Source organism: Cnephaeus nilssonii, assembly GCF_951640355.1.
Source record: "Cnephaeus nilssonii genome assembly, chromosome: 9".
Classification (NCBI taxonomy): domain Eukaryota; kingdom Metazoa; phylum Chordata; class Mammalia; order Chiroptera; family Vespertilionidae; genus Cnephaeus; species Cnephaeus nilssonii.
In genome coordinates, this window is record NC_137080.1 from 46,441,142 (window position 1) to 46,458,845 (window position 17,704).

Here is a 17,704-nt window from a genome sequence, read left to right on the forward strand (position 1 = left end):
TTTTTAAAGTTTCCATTTTTAAGTGAAAATGAAAGAAAAATGCTCTTCTAGATGTGTTGTGCCTTTGAGCTCCATTTGAAAAAAAGCCAAAAGGAAAAAAAAAAAAAAAAAGGCAGAGAAAGCTGCTGTGAAGGTCACCGAGTGAAAGAACTTCCTCGGGGCACAGAATAAATTAAATCCCAAGGAAAAAATAAAATGTGATTTCCGGAGTGTGAGGCACAAACTCCAAATGACAATGATTGACAGCCAAACTATATCCGTGCAATATCCAAGACTGCACGTTCTCATTTACCTCAGTGTAGCCAGCAAGCGCCCATTAAACATCCGTCTGATGCCCAAATTAACCTTCTTGGCAAACTGAAAGAGGCACAAACTATCATAATCAACCTTTCATTATCACAGCAGCCTCTAGTTAAAGGGTCAGAATAATTGTGCCTTCAGAGCCTTGATTGTTTTCAATCAACAGACGGCTGGAGTGACAGCTCGGTGATGGAGGGGTCTGATGAAACCGCACCAGGCCTAATCAGAGCCGATGAAAGGAAGGCATGATTGGTGCAAATGAACAGTCGTGCCTCTCCTTTTCATTTACAATCTGAAATTACTCTTAAATGTGTGGGGTTTTTTCCCTCCCTTATGAGCACCACTGAAAGAATGTTTGACTTATTATGAGTTCTGACAGTGCCGAGTTATAAAACACAGGTAGGGTTATCAGCTGAGGCTTTAAGTGGGTATTCAGCATAATTCTAACAAATTCCCTCTTGAAAAGCACAAAATGACTAAAAAGCTTCCAATGACCTAACCTCTCAGTGCTGTTTGATTAACAGACCCATTTATTCCGCTGGCATTCTAAATGACAGGAAGATAAAACCCAGGGCAGACATACAGTATCTGTAACTGTTTTCTCTCAACCCTGCTGCTCCTTTTATTTCAGTACTAGTTCCTCTGCCCCAAGTCCTCACTGTTCTCAAAGAACCCTGCATTAACCGCTCAAACGAACTCATCCATCAGAGGGCTTGGATCAAAAGGGGTTATTGTGAGTGAAGACCATGAAGCCATACTGGGAACTACAGGGGTAAGAAAGGGGCTGGAACCCACCAACTCAAATGCTGATATATCAGAAAGAATGTGTGAGAAAAGAAATAAAAAATCTGTAATAGGACAGGCTAAATGTATCATAAAGAGTTTTTGGAGAAATTGGAAACAATATCAAGCTGCATTGATACAGCAGCTATTGTCCACAAACTACAGACATGAACATCCTTATAAAATTTAGTGATGAATGGGATATATACATTCGGGGTTGCAAAAAATAAACTTCTAACTTCTATTTTCTCCTTTAATCCTGAGATCAACCAGCCAATCATGAGAGTATGATTAGTTAGTACCGCAAAACAAAGGAAATTCTTTCAGCTGCCAAGATTAATAAGCACATGTGTGTGTGTCTATCTGCAAGTGTGGGTATGGTGTAAACCCCACCTGCATGTGTGCAAGAGATAAGGCACGGGGGTGGCTGTTGGCTGAGGGTTCAGGGTAGTTTTTAACATCTCTACTCGAAATGCTTACATAAAACGTTGGCCATTTTATTTGCTAGGTTGTGTGTTGGAATACTGAGATAGAGATGCATAATTAACAAAGTAAAACAATAGTTATTTTTTTACTATACACAAATTAGCAAAATGTATTACTTCATTGCTGAACCAGTGTACCCAGAATGTACAAAACTCCCATAGTTTAAACTACATGTAAATACACTTCAAGCAGGATATGCTAACTCTGTCACATGACATTCTGCAGGATCACAACGCTTCGTTTTGATTGTTTTTTTAGGAGACAATTCTCAAAGAAAGATGTCTGGCAAATGCTTCAAACACAAGTATTTTCCAAACCCATCCCTGCCTCCTGCCACTTTCTCAAGTGACCATGATCCTCAGCCGTCACTTTCCTTCCTGTGCGAGCACAGGCACCTCCGGCAAGCTCTACCAATGGCACATGTGCCATCACCGCCTGGTACCGGCTTTTCAAGGCACAGCCTCCTTCTTTCCAGAAGGCAGTTCATGTACTGCCTTCATATAGGACTGGCTTCGGGACACTGACAGCACATAGGATTTAAAATAGGATTTCCTAGCTGGTTCACAGAGCATGGGGAGGAACAACAGGCCAACCTAGGTACGTGCCTATTTTAACCCCTAGAACCCAAGAGGTGTGGAATTAAAGCACTACACGGCCCTCTACATGGCCCAAATCTTATACGAGATGAGAAGAACAAGATTCTTCAGAGGACCTGGCAAGCCTGATCAGTCACCTCTTAGTGCACTTTATTATTTACCCTTTATATTGAACTTCGCTCCAAAGATTGAGTACACATACAGGGTGTCCCCCCCAAATTTATACACACTGTAACAGCTGATAGCTCAATTCTGAAAATGAAATGTATTTTAATAAACACTGTCTTTATAACTATTCAAAATGTGTGTATGCTTTTTGGGGGGGACATCCTATATTTATTCCCAACAGTGGGCAGAATAAGAAATGGTTTATAGTCCTCAGCAGGTTCAATGCCATTCTCATAGCCAACGAGAGAGATGCCTAAATATTTGCCTCTTAACTAAGCACAGTCTTTTCTGGATGGAGAGTTTCAGTCTTACTTTCAGCTATGGGTAATTTCTTATTGTGATTGGCTGGCTTATAGTCAATTTAGTATAATTAATGCCAAATCACATTGTAATTCACATAGAATTACAAATTAAGAGCAAATGAATTAATCAAAATTAATTATATTTTGTCACTTGTTTTAAAGTGTTAAGAAGATAGGTCCTCCTAAAACATTTAAACTTCAGCGCACCGTCCATCACTCCTTCAATTACCGATTTCCTTGTGTGGCCAGAGGAGGTGACGTGTGGGCATTTCTCTTCAACAAGCACACACACTAAATAGATCTGTGCAAGTGGGTGGAGGTGGGAGAGGGTACAGGGGGATAAATGGTGTTGGAAGAAGAAGGAAAAGAGCTGTGTGCATTTAGCCTCCAGCCGGCAGGGCTCTTTTTAGCCTCTGTTCTTGTAGCATAAGATCTGTGCCATTTATGGAAACTGACTTATAACCCTTCTTATAGACAGGGGAATCATGTAAAAAATCTGTGATATCTATCTCTACAACCCACTGAGGATTTTTTTCCGAAGATATTTTTCTCCCTGGTTATGTTGCTTACCAATTGAAATCTGTTTTCATTCCTCTAATGTGCCACCCCAAATAATGAGGAGGCGTCAGACTAAAAGAGTAGAACCTCACCACAGAGAACACATTGCTCTGTATTATGGGCACAGAAGAAGCCCATGAAATACCTTTATTTATGAATGCTTCCCCTGTTCACTATCTTAGAATGGCCACCTTTCTCTTCCAGGTGTGTCAAGTCGAGGTGTTCTTTATTTTTGCTTGTAGCAAAAGTTCTGGAGACAGGGGTGGGAGAAGCAGGGTGTAAGGGCGTCAGTATTCAACAATAAACGTCCAGGCTTCTCCAGACGTCTCTTTGGAATATAAATAATTCCAGAGCCTCTAGGCCAGTCCACAGCTAAGTTTGGATCCCTTCCTTAGAATGCCCAGAACAAGAAATTACCGTGGTCTGCCATGGCCAACTCGCATGAACACATGGTCACTGGGCACTCACCTGGCCTCATAAGGATTCCCATAGAAATAATCTGGCGATGCAGGATATGGGCCACAGGCTCATTTCTATTGGAAAGAGACTAACACTTTCAATAAATTAATATATTTTTCTCCTGAGGATGAAAAAAGGGGTTTGTACAAGTTCAGTGAACAAAAGCAACTTCACAGGGTGATCCGATCACCAATTCCTAACTGGGCAGGTCATGGTGGGTAACCACATCCCAGGCCTATAAAAGGTTTATTCTCGCCTTAAGCAAGCCCTGCCCATTGTTTTTGTGCACCTAGGTTAACACACCTTTGAAATGCCTCTTTTTCAGGCCCCTCAGAGGTGGAACCACCCTCAAGGGAGACCATAAGCTTGTTAACTGTCCTGTGCCTTGCTTTCTCCCACCTTCATGTAATCTTTCATATGTTCCCTCCTTAATCCAATTGTGTAAAAGAAACTGAAAAACTCTCATTCTCTGGAGCATTTCAGATCTTGCTTCTTGGCATTGTCATCAGTTTGGCTCAAATAAACTCTTACAAAAATTCTCTAGAGGTTTGGACATTTCTTATGTCAACATTCCCTGTCTCATAAACCCCAAACTAGGCCATCACATGACTACTGATTTCTGCTGCATAACTTTCTAAATTTTCAATATACTGGGTGTAAAATGAATATATAATGATTAATCATTTCCATTCATCCCATCCAATCTCTAACAACACCTGCAGATTTTTACCACACGGTCTACACAGCGCAGCAAAAAATAATGGCACTCCAGGTTCCCTTTCACACTGATTTAAATCTCTTGATCGGATTTTAAAGTGATCCTCCTTATGGGCCTTTCTTCCTGCTTTATACTTCATCATCTTGTACCTTAAAGGAATGAAGAGCTGTTCTCTGCCTAGGTCAGAATTCTCTATCCATTCTTCCTCAACAAAACAGCTAAAATGCCAATTTTCTTGGCTCTGATAAAGAAAACCCTCAGCACACTTTCTTGTACTACTTTTATTGGAGTAATTTCTGCAATTTCCCACAAAGCTGCACAACAGGTGAAAACAGAACTAGGTAATTTATTAAGCAATGTATACTGTTGATTCACTCACTATAGATTAGTGTAACCTCTGACTTATGACAAGATGTATCTGTTACTTTGAGGTTCTGTTTACTTAGAGACTTGGTGTATTTCAAGAGAATACAGTGAGGCCTACATTAAAACTTACACTGTGAAGTGAGTTAATCACTTAACCTCTGTGAGCTTCAGTTTCCTTGCTTGTTAACATTTGGATAACACTTATCAACCTTAAAGTCTGATGAGAGACTCAAATGAAATTATGTGTAAAAGTGCTTTAAAAATATAACACTCACTAAGACTGTAAAGAATTATTATTGTTATTTTTTTTAATGGGGAGGATATTTTCTTTTTAGTCCTCACCCAAAGGTATGTTTTTATTGATTTTAAAGAGAGGGGAAGGTGTGGAAAGGGAGAGAGAGAGAAAGAGAGAGAGAGAGAGAGAGAGAGAGAGAGAGAGAGAGAGAGAGAGAGAGAGAGAGACATTAGTTGGTTATGCCTCCCATACACACCCTGACCGGGGATCAAACCCTGCAACCTAGGTATGTGCCTTCACTGGGAATCGAACCCGAAACCTTTTGGTGTACAGGATGATGCTCCAATCAACTAAGCCACCCTCCCAGGGCATTTTTGTTATTATTATTTATTAACTTCTGTGCCTAGCCTTGGGGTTTCTACCTCATGGATAGCTCATGGTTGGGTTTTCTTTTTAAATCCCTGATAATCCAGGTAGCAGCAATATTACTGCAGGCCACCAATGCATAAGTAATATTCTCCAGTCATCTTTTTCCTTCTCACAGCAGCAATAACAACATATCAGTCTGGAAACAACATTAATCACAATGAAAATTAGAAGCAGGGAACATAAATACGTCATATCTCATGAATCACCTTGTTATGCTGTTGTGCTCATTTAAAAAAAAAAAAAAGAAGAGGAAGAAAAAACACTATTAACTCATGGGAATGGCAGCCCATGAATACAAGTCAGGTCTCCTGTAATTTCGGATAATCGCTGTCCCTCACAGCTACTTGAGAACGCACAGCTCTGGCACCGAGGAGAGCTGAGGATTAGTTGGAGCACAGTCCCTCGGAAATGAATGTGTCATGCGTCTCACACAGGCACACAGCCCAGGCAAACAACTGCAAGGCCACTGTCAAGCTCCTTGGGGATGAGTCCTCACTGAGGAATTAGCTGCACAGAGATGAGGATGGATGACTAAATATACACTCAAGCGCCAAGCCCTGAAATAGCAGTGTTGCTCGGTGTCCAGCTGGGGGCCCTCCGAGGATAAAACATCCTCCAGCACAGCACTATTTGGGATGTGAAGAAGCCTCTGTCTATTCTCTCCATTAGTGTCTAGTAAAAAGGAAGTGGAGATGTCCTCATCACATTTGTAGACAATATTGTATGTAGCTGGGAGGAGCTACCAGAACTTCCAGGAAGAAAATCGAGAAATGACACACAATTAATTAGTTTAAGGACTAGTAAGTAAAAAAAATAAAAGGAGACATCATGAAGATGCTCAGAAAGTGCCTATTTGGAAAAAAAAATAGCAATGGCATGCACATATGACACTGAACTGAGGAAGAGCAGGAATGTGATGAAAGATGACAATTTTGTTTGGGAATACGTGTTCTCAGGCCATAGTATTTTATATCATGTCTAGTAACCAAGGTCCAAGTGTTTAAACTGAGAACACTACTGGGAAGTTTTTTATTAAATGATCACCCACAGTCTGATTTCTTTGAGGCTTGAGCTGCACCACATGGACTGACAATGGTTTGCAAAGCTGTTTGAGGGCATATACAATGAACAAGAGTTAATAATGAATAAAGTAGTGGCTGGTGTTGAAATATCAAATAAAAGCATTGTATTTTCCTATGTATCAGTACTGTCTCAACATGCCCAAAGTTAGCACAGAAATCATTAAACTGTTTGGCACAGGTCAGTCCCCACTGGGGAGGAACTGGGCCTGCTGAGCAAGAGCAGCAATGGAAAGCTCCACAGCGGACTCCAAAATCCGTGAAAGCAGGACCACGTCAGTCCTTCCACTACGGCCTGCCCAGAACCCACACGGAGCAGTGGCCGGGCAGAGTGAGTACTCAGTAACTATCTGACATGAGTGAAAGAATGAACGAAGCTCATGTCACCAAGCACAGTTAGAATTAGCCACATGACAAAGACCCAGAGGCAGGCAGAGGAGGCCATTCAGTGCCCTTTTCATCTGTGGGCACCACACCGAAGAACAGGAATGGTCAAGCCCTTCCTAATTTCTTTTAAAGTCACAGGATTAATTTGATTCACCTCTGTACCCATCACTCCCAGGTATTTTTGAGTTTCTATTATGAATTCAGAAGCTGTGGACCAAAGGAGAAACAGCCTCCAAATTAGAAGACATGAATTTGATTTTTAACTTTGTTACCTCGGTTTCCCCAGTTGTACCACAGGAGAGCAAAGCAATGATAAATGCAGAAGCATTCTCAAAACTGGTGTGATAGTCAAATAGAACTGTGCTAGCAAACATAAGCACTTACATTGTATTCAGGCTTTTTCTATAAACTGTACTCCCATGGAAAGCAGTCTCCCCCTCATTCTGCTGAGAGAGGATCTTAGGTAGGAAAGGTAGGGATCCCCCTTTCCTCAGAAGAAAACCGAGATTAGCCAGGGCTTCCTATGCAAATGGAACAGACCCGATGTGTGGGAGTGGTAGGGGATTGTTTCACTATTCCACTCCAAACTTTATAGCAGGATCCTGGCTCAACAGTCTGAAGCTATATGTTGAATCTATATGAAGAAATTTAGCCGAAACCGGTTTGGCTCAGTGGCTAGAGTGTCGGCCTGCGGACTGAAGGGTCCCAGGTTCGATTCCGGTCAAGGGCATGTACCTTGGTTGCGGGCACATCCCCAGTAGGGGGTGTGCAGGAGGCAGCTGGTCGATGTTTCTCTCTCATCGATGTTTCTGGCTCTCTATCCCTCTCCCTTCGGCTCTGTAAGAAATCAATAAAATATATATTTTTAAAAATCTATATGAAGAAATTTAACAGGGTCCTACTGAAACAAAGCCCTAAGTTAGGTCTAGACCCCAAAGCAAAATAAAAATGGTGGAGACTCGCCAGGTCACGAATGGGAGGGACCTCATGCCCCATGCTTCCTCTTCAGCTGCTTTGCTCATTTTTAGCCTCTCCTTTCTTGAGCCCATAATCAATTGTGTCTTCCATCTGGAACCTGAGAAATTGCTGGCCTTAAAACTGTAAAACCAAATTGTTGAGCTGAACTGAATTGAATTTTTATACAGAAATTTTTTGAGGGGACTTCTGTGTCCTTATACACCATATACCTGTGTATAGGGTACAGTATCTACATTACCTGTGAATATAAAGTGAAGTTAACTAACGGGACAAATAGTTGCAGGTGATGGAAGGGAGGAAAAAATTGTCTATGGGGGATGAAGAAACCTTCTGTGAGAGAAGAGACTTAAGATAAAGTTTGAAAAGGTCAGATGGAAATAAAAGAACAGATATAAGGCATAATCTTGGGGGATTTCACAGGTTTCCAGATCCACAGAATGGCTATTACGGCCTGCAGCACATTTTATCAGGAAAGAGACTGAATAAGGGACAGCAGAAAAAAATAAAAAAGAGTTTGTTCAGTGAGGATAAATTGAAGGTCCTTATGACACGTCTTCAGAGACAGACTGCTTGTAGTCTAGTGAATGAAATTTAGACCTTTCACCGAAACAAAGGGAATGTCCTAGATTATATTGTCAGTAGACTGTGGAAGAGCCACATGTATAAACTTGTGTGTGTGGTGGGGGGTGGTGTTTACTGGGCTCTCCCATAAGTTACCAGTTGCACACACTAATCAAAGTGCACTACCCTCCATCCACTTTTATATTACCTATCTGACTTTGTGCCAATTTCTTTTCTCCTCCCCAACACCGTTAGCCTCACCGTTCTTCTTTAAGACATGGGATGGGGATTTGTCAAAGTCAATGAGCACTTTATTACAGTGAGAACACTCCGTAATGAACAATTCAGCAATTTAATGAGATTCTGTAGATCTGTCTCCAGCCTGTCCATCAAGTTTCACTTCTATAAAGCACCCTGACACTAATCCTCTGGCATACCCAATCTTCACCCTGGGCTGAATATTAGATTCTTCCATGGTATATTGCATTACTAGTATAACCTCAGCAAAAATGATGAACTTAACTATACTTGAGGCAATATAGCTGGTCTGATTTGATTTTTCTCTATTGGGTTGAGTATGAGGGAATTACTTATATACTAAGATAAAGCAAAACAGTTTCTTATTGCCTGCTGAATGCCTAAATTGACCATATTTATGTGAATCTTTTAATTCTTTCTTGAGGACCAGGTATAAAAAATGTTGCCTGGAGCCAAAAGCCGTTTTTAAAATTTGACATTATAATATTAGTAACCTTTAGAGAGGCAATTGTGGTAACTCATAAGTGGACAGTGTGGAATTTTTGGACACTCAGACTAGACTTGTGCATATTGCCATGTCCATCTCTGGCAGTGCCTTCAACCATGCCACCAAAAGAGGCAGAAGCCACAAGGATGGTTGGTTCAGATCTCAATTCAGTTAGAAACAATTAAATGCCGAATTCATTCCAAGTCTTTCTTTTTCCCTTTGGGAAAGCAAAGAAAAAAATTGTAGCAATTTCCCACTTTTGAATTGCCCCCAAAATTCTGATGATTTGTGTTTACAGGGAGAACACCAGATAATTAAAATTTATACCTAAAACTCATCTTCCATAAACACTTTTGACCTCTGTCTGAACAAACATTATGAGAAATACCTATGAAGCAGAAAAAAAATCTAGAGCTTATTTTTGTGTCCTGATATTTTATTTTCCAAGGCAGTGTGGGACACTGCAGAAATGAGGGCAGGTATCAGCACACTTGGGCTTGAAGGCTTGCTCTGCTCTGTGACCCTGAGCAAGGCACTAAAGCCTCATTTTGCTCATCTGTTAGATGGGGTGATAACAGCCATCCTTCAGGCCTGCTGTGATGATAAGTCAAAAGTTTGAAAAGAACCCAGGTCTGGGAGGTCCTCAGTACACCACAGCTCTTATTACCATCACTGATGGAAGCAACAGTGAAGAAAGAAGTTGCTGATTAAAGTAATGCAAAGGAAGAAATAAGGAGAAAGACATCAGAAAATTAATCTGCAGAGTCAGATACTGGATTTAATTAATAGCCACGTCTCACTCTGTTTTGGCTATTGGTTCTCTGAATGCTATTTGGTAATTCACTGCCTTATCAGTTAATAGAAAACTTCATATTTTCCCCAAAATAGTCTGTATATAAATATTTTTCACATGATCATGACATTTTGAAGGTATGCTGCCCTACAAGTAACAAGATGGCTAGCCCGTGTTTCAGAGAGTGAGACAGACAGTCTTTAGACGCAGGGGGAAGATGGGCTCTGACGGTTTCCCAGACATCAAGCAGATTGTTCAAGGATAGCCACTGGGGATGAGCGAGCGGAGAAGGATTTAAATTGAATAATCAACTTGAAAACACAACACATCCTCCTGTCCCTGAGACAAAGGATATTCAAAAAGAATGCCATGTCAAGTGAAAAGGCAGGGCTCAGGAAAATAGCAATGAATGCAGCATGAACTAAGGAGGGAGATTTTCCCACTGCAGTGCAAGAAGAGCTTCGTTTGATTTAAGGTCTCAGTTGCTCTTTGCTGCAACAAAGGAATGTTTCTGAGTTGTTTATAGGCAAGCCCAGAACTTATTCTGATTCCATTGGTCTTGAAACTGCATAAGTACCACTTGACAATCCATTCTTCTCATATTCAATTTAAGAAAATACTTTTATCAGGAGAAAAAACAAACACAGCCTTTGACTTGGGGATTTGGGAAGTCACAGGGAGATCCTGAGGCATCTCCCCTGCGAATCCTGAATCCCGAGTGAAGCTGAGCTGGCTAAGGCCTCCAAGCGTCATGGGCTAGTTCTTCAGTTACTTGTCCATCAAGGAGCATGACTTCTGAGACTTCGAGTCCAATAAGGACCAAACCAAACAAAATATTTCTCATTGTCCCTCAATCCTTTAACTTTTTTGTTGTTGTTAATCCTCACCCAAGGATATTTTTTCCATTGATTTTAAGAGAGTTGAAGGGAGGAGGGAAGGGGTGAGGGAGAGAGGGAGGAGAGGTAGAGAGAGAGAGGAAGAGAGAGAAAGAGAGAGGAACATCAAAGTGAGAGAGACACATCAATTGGTAGCTCCCACATGAGCCACGAGTGGGGGGCCAGGGATCAAACCTGCAACCCAGGCACATGCCCTTGACCAGGAATAGAACCCACGACCCATAGCTCTGTGGGCCAATGCTCTAACCACTGAGCAACCGGCCAGGACAATCCTTTAACTTTTAATCATTTCGTGCCCTCTCCACAGCCAAAGAGCCCCATGCAGAGCACCCTTACCTGCCAGATCTGCTCTTCACTCAGGGAGGTCAGGCGGTCGCTCTTCAGGACCTCCTGAAGCAGACAATAAGGAAGCATTAGAACGTCTTCTGGGCGGCTCTTCAGGAGTTCAGAGAGATGCTTCACTAAGAAATCGATCACTGCCTTCTCCAACAAAGTGAGGTTAAAGAGGTCAGCAAGTCTGTACAGATCCAAGTAATTAAAGATATTTAATTCCTGGGTGCCAAAAAAAAAGGGGGGAAAATATCTTAGAAATCAATCCAAGAAAGAGCAGGCAAGAAATTCAGATTGAGGTTTGCATGATAGGAGTGGGACAAATGGGACTGCACTCCATTGAGAATTAAAAAAAAAAAAAAAAGCACCCCAAAACCTCAATTATAAGTCTCTAAGCAGAGAACTGCTATTTTAGAATTCACCGTTCCTCCTTAATTTGCCCCTCTTAAAATCTATATATTTAAAGACATCTTAACAAAGGGGTTGAAAGGGGTTTCTGGTTTCACTAAGATACTTTCCAACTTTTTAGAAACATATACTAATGAAGACAATTTTCCTACCCTTACCTTATTTTAGAGCTCTTAGGCAATACGTTTTTCCACTAAGGATGATGTGAGGGCAGGTAAAATGGGAGTCATGAGTAGATGACACAAACTATATGAAAATAGACCAACTCTTCTCTTTTTCCAAAACTTCAAATTACATCTTCGAGTAAAAATAACCCACCCTGACTTAATGAAATTAAAACACAGATATTTAGACGAAAGGTCTCAGGAAATAAAGAACTCTCACAGAAAAGATTCACACTATAAATAATTCTATATTGAATCCACCTAAGATGGATGATTTATAATAGTTCTTTGTTTTTTTTTATTAGCCTCAGATAACCAGTGGTAATCTTTCCCTCCTTTTCGAAGAGTTTCTGTAGCAATGCTTCATTTTGGGGGGTTTTACTTGTCCCTACAAGTTCTCAAACTCATAACCAGGCCTCTAAGCTCATGCTCCAGAGAGGCCTGGCTCCTTGGGAAGCTTTGTCTTGTAACTGCAGGAATCGGAGTGGGCACACAGGCTTGTTGATAGAAAATGTACCCATTACAAGGCAAACTGTGTCCTAGTTTGCCCTAATTTTTTAACTTGTGATTATTAACATGTGATCAATATTTTCCAGTAAGTTAAGAAATGCAGACTATTAATACATCAGATAGCTATTTTACTCCACTGACCTATTTAAGTAATTTTCAACATACTTTACCCCTTTTCTAGTTGTCTAAAAGTATTAAGAACTCTTTCTAAAGTATTTTATTCTGTTTTAATGTATTTATTTCTTTAATATTTGAAGGAATATGTTCTAAATCTGTGCTGCCCAACATGGTAGCCACTGGCCACATGTGGCTACCAAGCACTTGAAATGTGGATACTCTGATTTGAGATGTGCTGTGTTCAACATAAACCGAATGCAAGAAGTAAGAAAAATAGAATAGAAAATATCTCATTAATAATATTTATATTAAGTATATGCTGAAATAATATTATTCTGGATATGGTGAGTTAAAGATGTCATCATAATTAACTTCACCTGTTTCTTTTTACATTTTTTAACTCAGCTGCTAGAAAATTTAAAATTACGTATGTGGCTCCCATCACCCTTCTATTAGACAGTGATGCTCTAAATGATAAAATGCATAATAAAGATATTGTAAAAACAACTCTTCAAGTAACAGCTGCATCATCAACACGGCTACCTGACTAATTTTTTTTTTTACTTTAGATTCTGTATCTTTTGGATGGAGATGACACTTTAATTATATGCCTAATAGGAGTCAAGCTCAATGTCAGGAATCAGCCATAAGAGACCAGTGCTTAATAGCTGTTTGCCAACTCAACTGAAAAGGAATGAGTGCTTCTTTACAATAAAGGTTACCTCAGATGACCACTAAAATCCATTGCATCTCAAATACCCAAGGGCCTGCTCCCAGCTATTCAATCAAAACATCCTGGCTTCTCGTTCAGCAGATTTTATAAAAAAAAAACTGAAGATTTTTACTTTAGCACCATCTTTTTTTTTTTCAAGTAATGTTTAAGCTCATTCTCCAAATCTTATTTTTTAGGATTGATAAATTCTACTCTGAGGGGAAAGTAGATGTAACCCTTGTATATAGAGCTTCTGTAGCAAACTTGAGTACCATCTTCTGGATGAAGAAGTTATTTCTGGTCAGTATATCTATGAAGCAAGTTTAATTGCATCAGGACCCTGGATATGATTTCAGCGTCCCAGTAAATTACTCTGGAATGTGATGGGTGGTGGGTGGGTTTGGTGTCAGTGCCTTTCAGGTCCCAGGTGCATAGCCAAGACATGTCTCAAGGTCTTGAGGCAGCGCCTGGCAGCACCACACGGAGAGAGGAGCACGGGGGGAGGCAGACAAAGCCAAGCTCTGCAAAGTAAGAGCGGAGAACTCACACAGCTCAGGAACAGGGTTTTCCCACTGGTTCCACAAAAAGGGTGCATGCAACTTGGGACTGGAATATGTATTAACAACCAAATATTCTTTCTTAAGCATCTTTACATAGAGAAGCTGGGTTTCTTCCCATTAGATGCCTGCACTTAAAAGCAGGCTAATTCAAAACTCTGAAGAGCCAGAGAACTAATTTAACTTAATTGGGGATATAAACACTGATTTAAAAAACTGAAAGCTCACCCTAACCAGTTTGGCTCAGTGGATAGAGCGTTGGCCTGCGGATTCAAGGGTCCCAGGTTTGATTCTGGTCAAGGGCATGTACCTTGGTTGTGGGCACATACCCAGTACGGAGTGTGCAGGAGGCAGCTGATCTATGTTTCTCTCTCGTCGATGTTTCTAACTCTCTATCCCTCTCCCTTTCTCTCTGTAAAAAAAAAATCAAATATATGTATAAAAAACTGAAAGCTCTTCCTCTAAAACCAGGAACAAAACAAGGAGGCCCAATCTCACCACTCTTATTCAACATAATTCTGGAAGTCCTAGCCAGAGCAATCAGGCAAGAGAAAGAAATAAAAGGCACCCAAATTGGGAAGGAAGAAGTAAAAGTGTAACTTTTTGCAGATAACGTGATTCTTTATATAGAAAAGCCTAAAGACTCCACAAAAATACTATTAGAAACAATAAACAAGTACAGTAAAGTTGCAGGATCCAAAATCAATGTACACAAATCTACTACTTTCCTAAAAACTAACAATGAAACTTCAGAAAATGAAAACAAAACAAAACAAAAAGCAATTCCTTTTGCAATTGCAACCAAAAGAATAAAATACCTAGGGATAAATTTAACAAAGGATGTGAAGGACATACTAGTATAATTTCAAGAGAAACACCAAAAGTGCTTTATTCAAAGTAATGTCCATCGCTAGCTACACATTTCCCCATTTTTCAGGTAATCTGTGGTTACCGTCCCAATAGAACTTTTCTTGTTTTGAGACAAACCAGAGACCCAATTTTCCATTTCTTTGTATTGAAGTGCTGCTCAGAAAGTGCGTGTGCCATCAATTGGAACAAGTGGTAATCTGCAGGAGCAAGGTCTGGTGAATACAGCGGGTGGGTTAATACTTCCCAGGCAAGATCTTTTAACGTGTCTTTAACTGGTTTTGAAGTGTGTGATGGTGCGTCACCATGAAGCAAAATTACTTTGCCGTGTCTTCTGGAACCATTCTGGTCGTTTCACCATCAAAGCGTGGTTCAAATTGATTATTTGTTGTCAGTACCAATCAGTGTTAACGGTTTCACCTGGTTTTAGGAGCTCATAATACACCACACCTTCCTGATCCCACCAAACGCAAAGCATTGTCTTCTTTCCAAAGCGATTTGGCCTTGCAGTCGATGTTGATGGTTGACCTGGATCAACCCATGATTTTGTGCATTTGGGATTCTCAAAATAAATCCACTTTTCATCACCAGTCACAATTCAATGCAAAAAATTCTTTCGTGCCGTTGAAGCAACATTTTATTGATGACTTTTCGGTTTTCCATTTGTCTTTCGTTCAGTTGATGTGGCACCCATTTTCCTTCCTTTAAAATCCTTGCCATTGCTTGTAAATGATCGGAAATTGTTTGCTGAGCAATGTTTAATCTTTCTGCAAGTTGTTTTTGAGTTTGACACGTATCTTCATCCAATAATGCTTGTAATTGTTTGTCTTCAAACTTTTTCGGTTGACCTGGATTTCTTTGTCTTTCACATAGAAATCATCACTTTTAAAGCATTTAAACCAGCGTTCACAAGTATCTTGAGATGGAGCATGTTCACCATAAGCTTCCCGAAGTATTCAGCAGCACTTTTCTTCAAAACCAAGTAATAAATTATAACTTTCCGCAAATGCTCTTTTTTTTTTGGCACGAAATTCGACATTTTTAAGAGTAAAAATATCTAGGATGTTAACACCTTCAGCAAATTTGACATATGAAGTTTTGAAGCTTGTTGTCAATACAACAAAAAATAGCATACATATAAAATCGCATATATATCAACATATGTGTAACTCCATCTATTGAAAAAAAATCCACCTTATTAACCGGTACACCTAGTATACTGAAAATTATAAAGCATTATTTAAAGAGATAGAAAAAGACACAATAAAATTGAAAGATATTTTGTGTTCATGGATTGGAAGAATCAACATAGTTAAAAATGGCCATATTACCCAAGCAATCTACAGATTTAATACAATCCCCATCAAAATCTCAATGTCACTTAAAAAAAATAGAACAAAAATAATCAGATGTGAATAGAACCACAAAAGACCCCAATAGCCAAAGCAATCCTGAGAAAAAAGAATGAAGCTGGAGGTATCACACCACCTGCCTTCACATTATACTACTGAGCAACAATAATCAAAACAGCATGGTATTGGCAGAAAAACAGACACACAGACTAATGGAACATAATTGAGAACTCAGAAATAAAACCACATGTATATAAGCAAATAATTTTTGACACAGAAGCCAAAAATACACAATGGAGAAATGAAAGCCTCTTAATAAATGGTGCTGGGAAAATTGGAAAGGCACACGCAAAAAAATGAAACTTGACTACAGTTTGTCCCCATGTTCAAAAATTAATTCAAAATGGATCAAAGACCAAAATATAAGATGTGAAACAATAAGTTACATAGAAGAAAACACAGGTAATAAGGTTATGGGCCTTGGTCTTGGAGAATATTTTATGAATTTGACCCCAAAGGCAAGGGAAGTAAAGGTAAAAATAAATGAGTGAAACTACATAAAACTAAAAGCTTCTGTATAGCAAAAGAAACCCACAACAACAAAAAAAGGCAACCAACCAAATGGGAGATGATATTTGCAAACAACAGCTCCAACAAGGGGCTAATATCCAAAATATATAAAGAACTCACACAACTTAACACCAAATAAACAAACAATCCAATTTTTTTTTAATGGTGCTTTTCTGCTGTTTCATTTGAAGGTAACTATTTAATGCTTGTTTCCACAGTCCTGAAATGTTTTCATTTCCAAAGGGTATATTCCTATATAATAAAAGGCTAATATGCAAATCAACCGAATGGCGGAATGATCAGTCCCTATGATGCACACTGACCACCAAGGGCAGACACTTAACACAGGAGCTGCCCCCTGGTAGTCAGTGCGCTCCCACAGGAGGAGCGCCATTCAACCAGAAGCCCGGCTCATGGCTGGTGAGCGCAGCCGAGGTGGTGGGAGCCTCTCCCACCTCCATGGCAGTGCTAAGGATGTCCGACTGCCGGCCAGGCTGAGGGACCCCTCCCACCCCCAAGTGCACAAATTTCATGCACTGGGCCTCTAGTTTTATATAAGGCTCAAATCCAATCTAATACAGTACTGAACATTGGTAGAGAACTAAGAAGGCTAAATGGACAAGTGTCAGTGGCTAAATAAACAGTAAAAGAATCAAACTGACACATGTTCATGTGCAAGAGAAACATCAATCACAAGTCTGCTCCCTATCTTTACCTTTTTATTCTCCTCTCTTCTGCTCAAAAACATGATTTCCCCAAATCTCCAGCACTTTCTATACATGTCAAAGGTTTTCATTCCCTTTGCATGCATACTTAGCACTTCAGTAGCTAAACTGTATAAAGTGGGAGGTTGAGGGAAAAAAGAACCCACCCTCATTGAGGTGATGAAGCCACCGTAGACATTCCTCCTACTGGGGCAGACAGGCTTTGTAAGCTTTAAGCAAAATCATCATTTCTTGTCCTGCCTCCAGTATCAAACTCTCAACCCTCAATTTTTACAAAAAAACCCCACAAAAATAAAACCCTAACGGTCATATGGATCACCTGTTTAAAACCCATTAATCGATTCCCATGTGCTTATGGTTAAAAGTCTAAACTCAGTATCAGTGTATAGCCTTCCATGGCCTGGGTCCTGCCGACCTTCTTCCCCTGCAGGATGACAATCCCACACCCTGGCTTGGCCTCAACCTTACAATGGCCTACACAGTCACATCATGTGCCAGGACCACACCAAGCATTGAGGAAAAACAGACAAGTGCCAGGCCTCATGGAGTGTAG

At 40.1% G+C, this 17,704-nt stretch overlaps 1 protein-coding gene across 1 annotated transcript in view; it reads right to left on the bottom strand.

Moving 5' to 3' along the window:
* The window catches only part of KLHL32 (kelch like family member 32), a 164,632-nt gene that overhangs the window by 46,854 nt on the left and 100,074 nt on the right, over positions 1 to 17,704 (bottom strand). Inside the window, exon 6 of the mRNA XM_079780026.1 lies at positions 11,176 to 11,391. Within this exon, the coding sequence (XP_079636152.1) occupies positions 11,176 to 11,391 (216 nt within the window). The remainder of the gene's footprint in view (positions 1 to 11,175; positions 11,392 to 17,704) is intronic.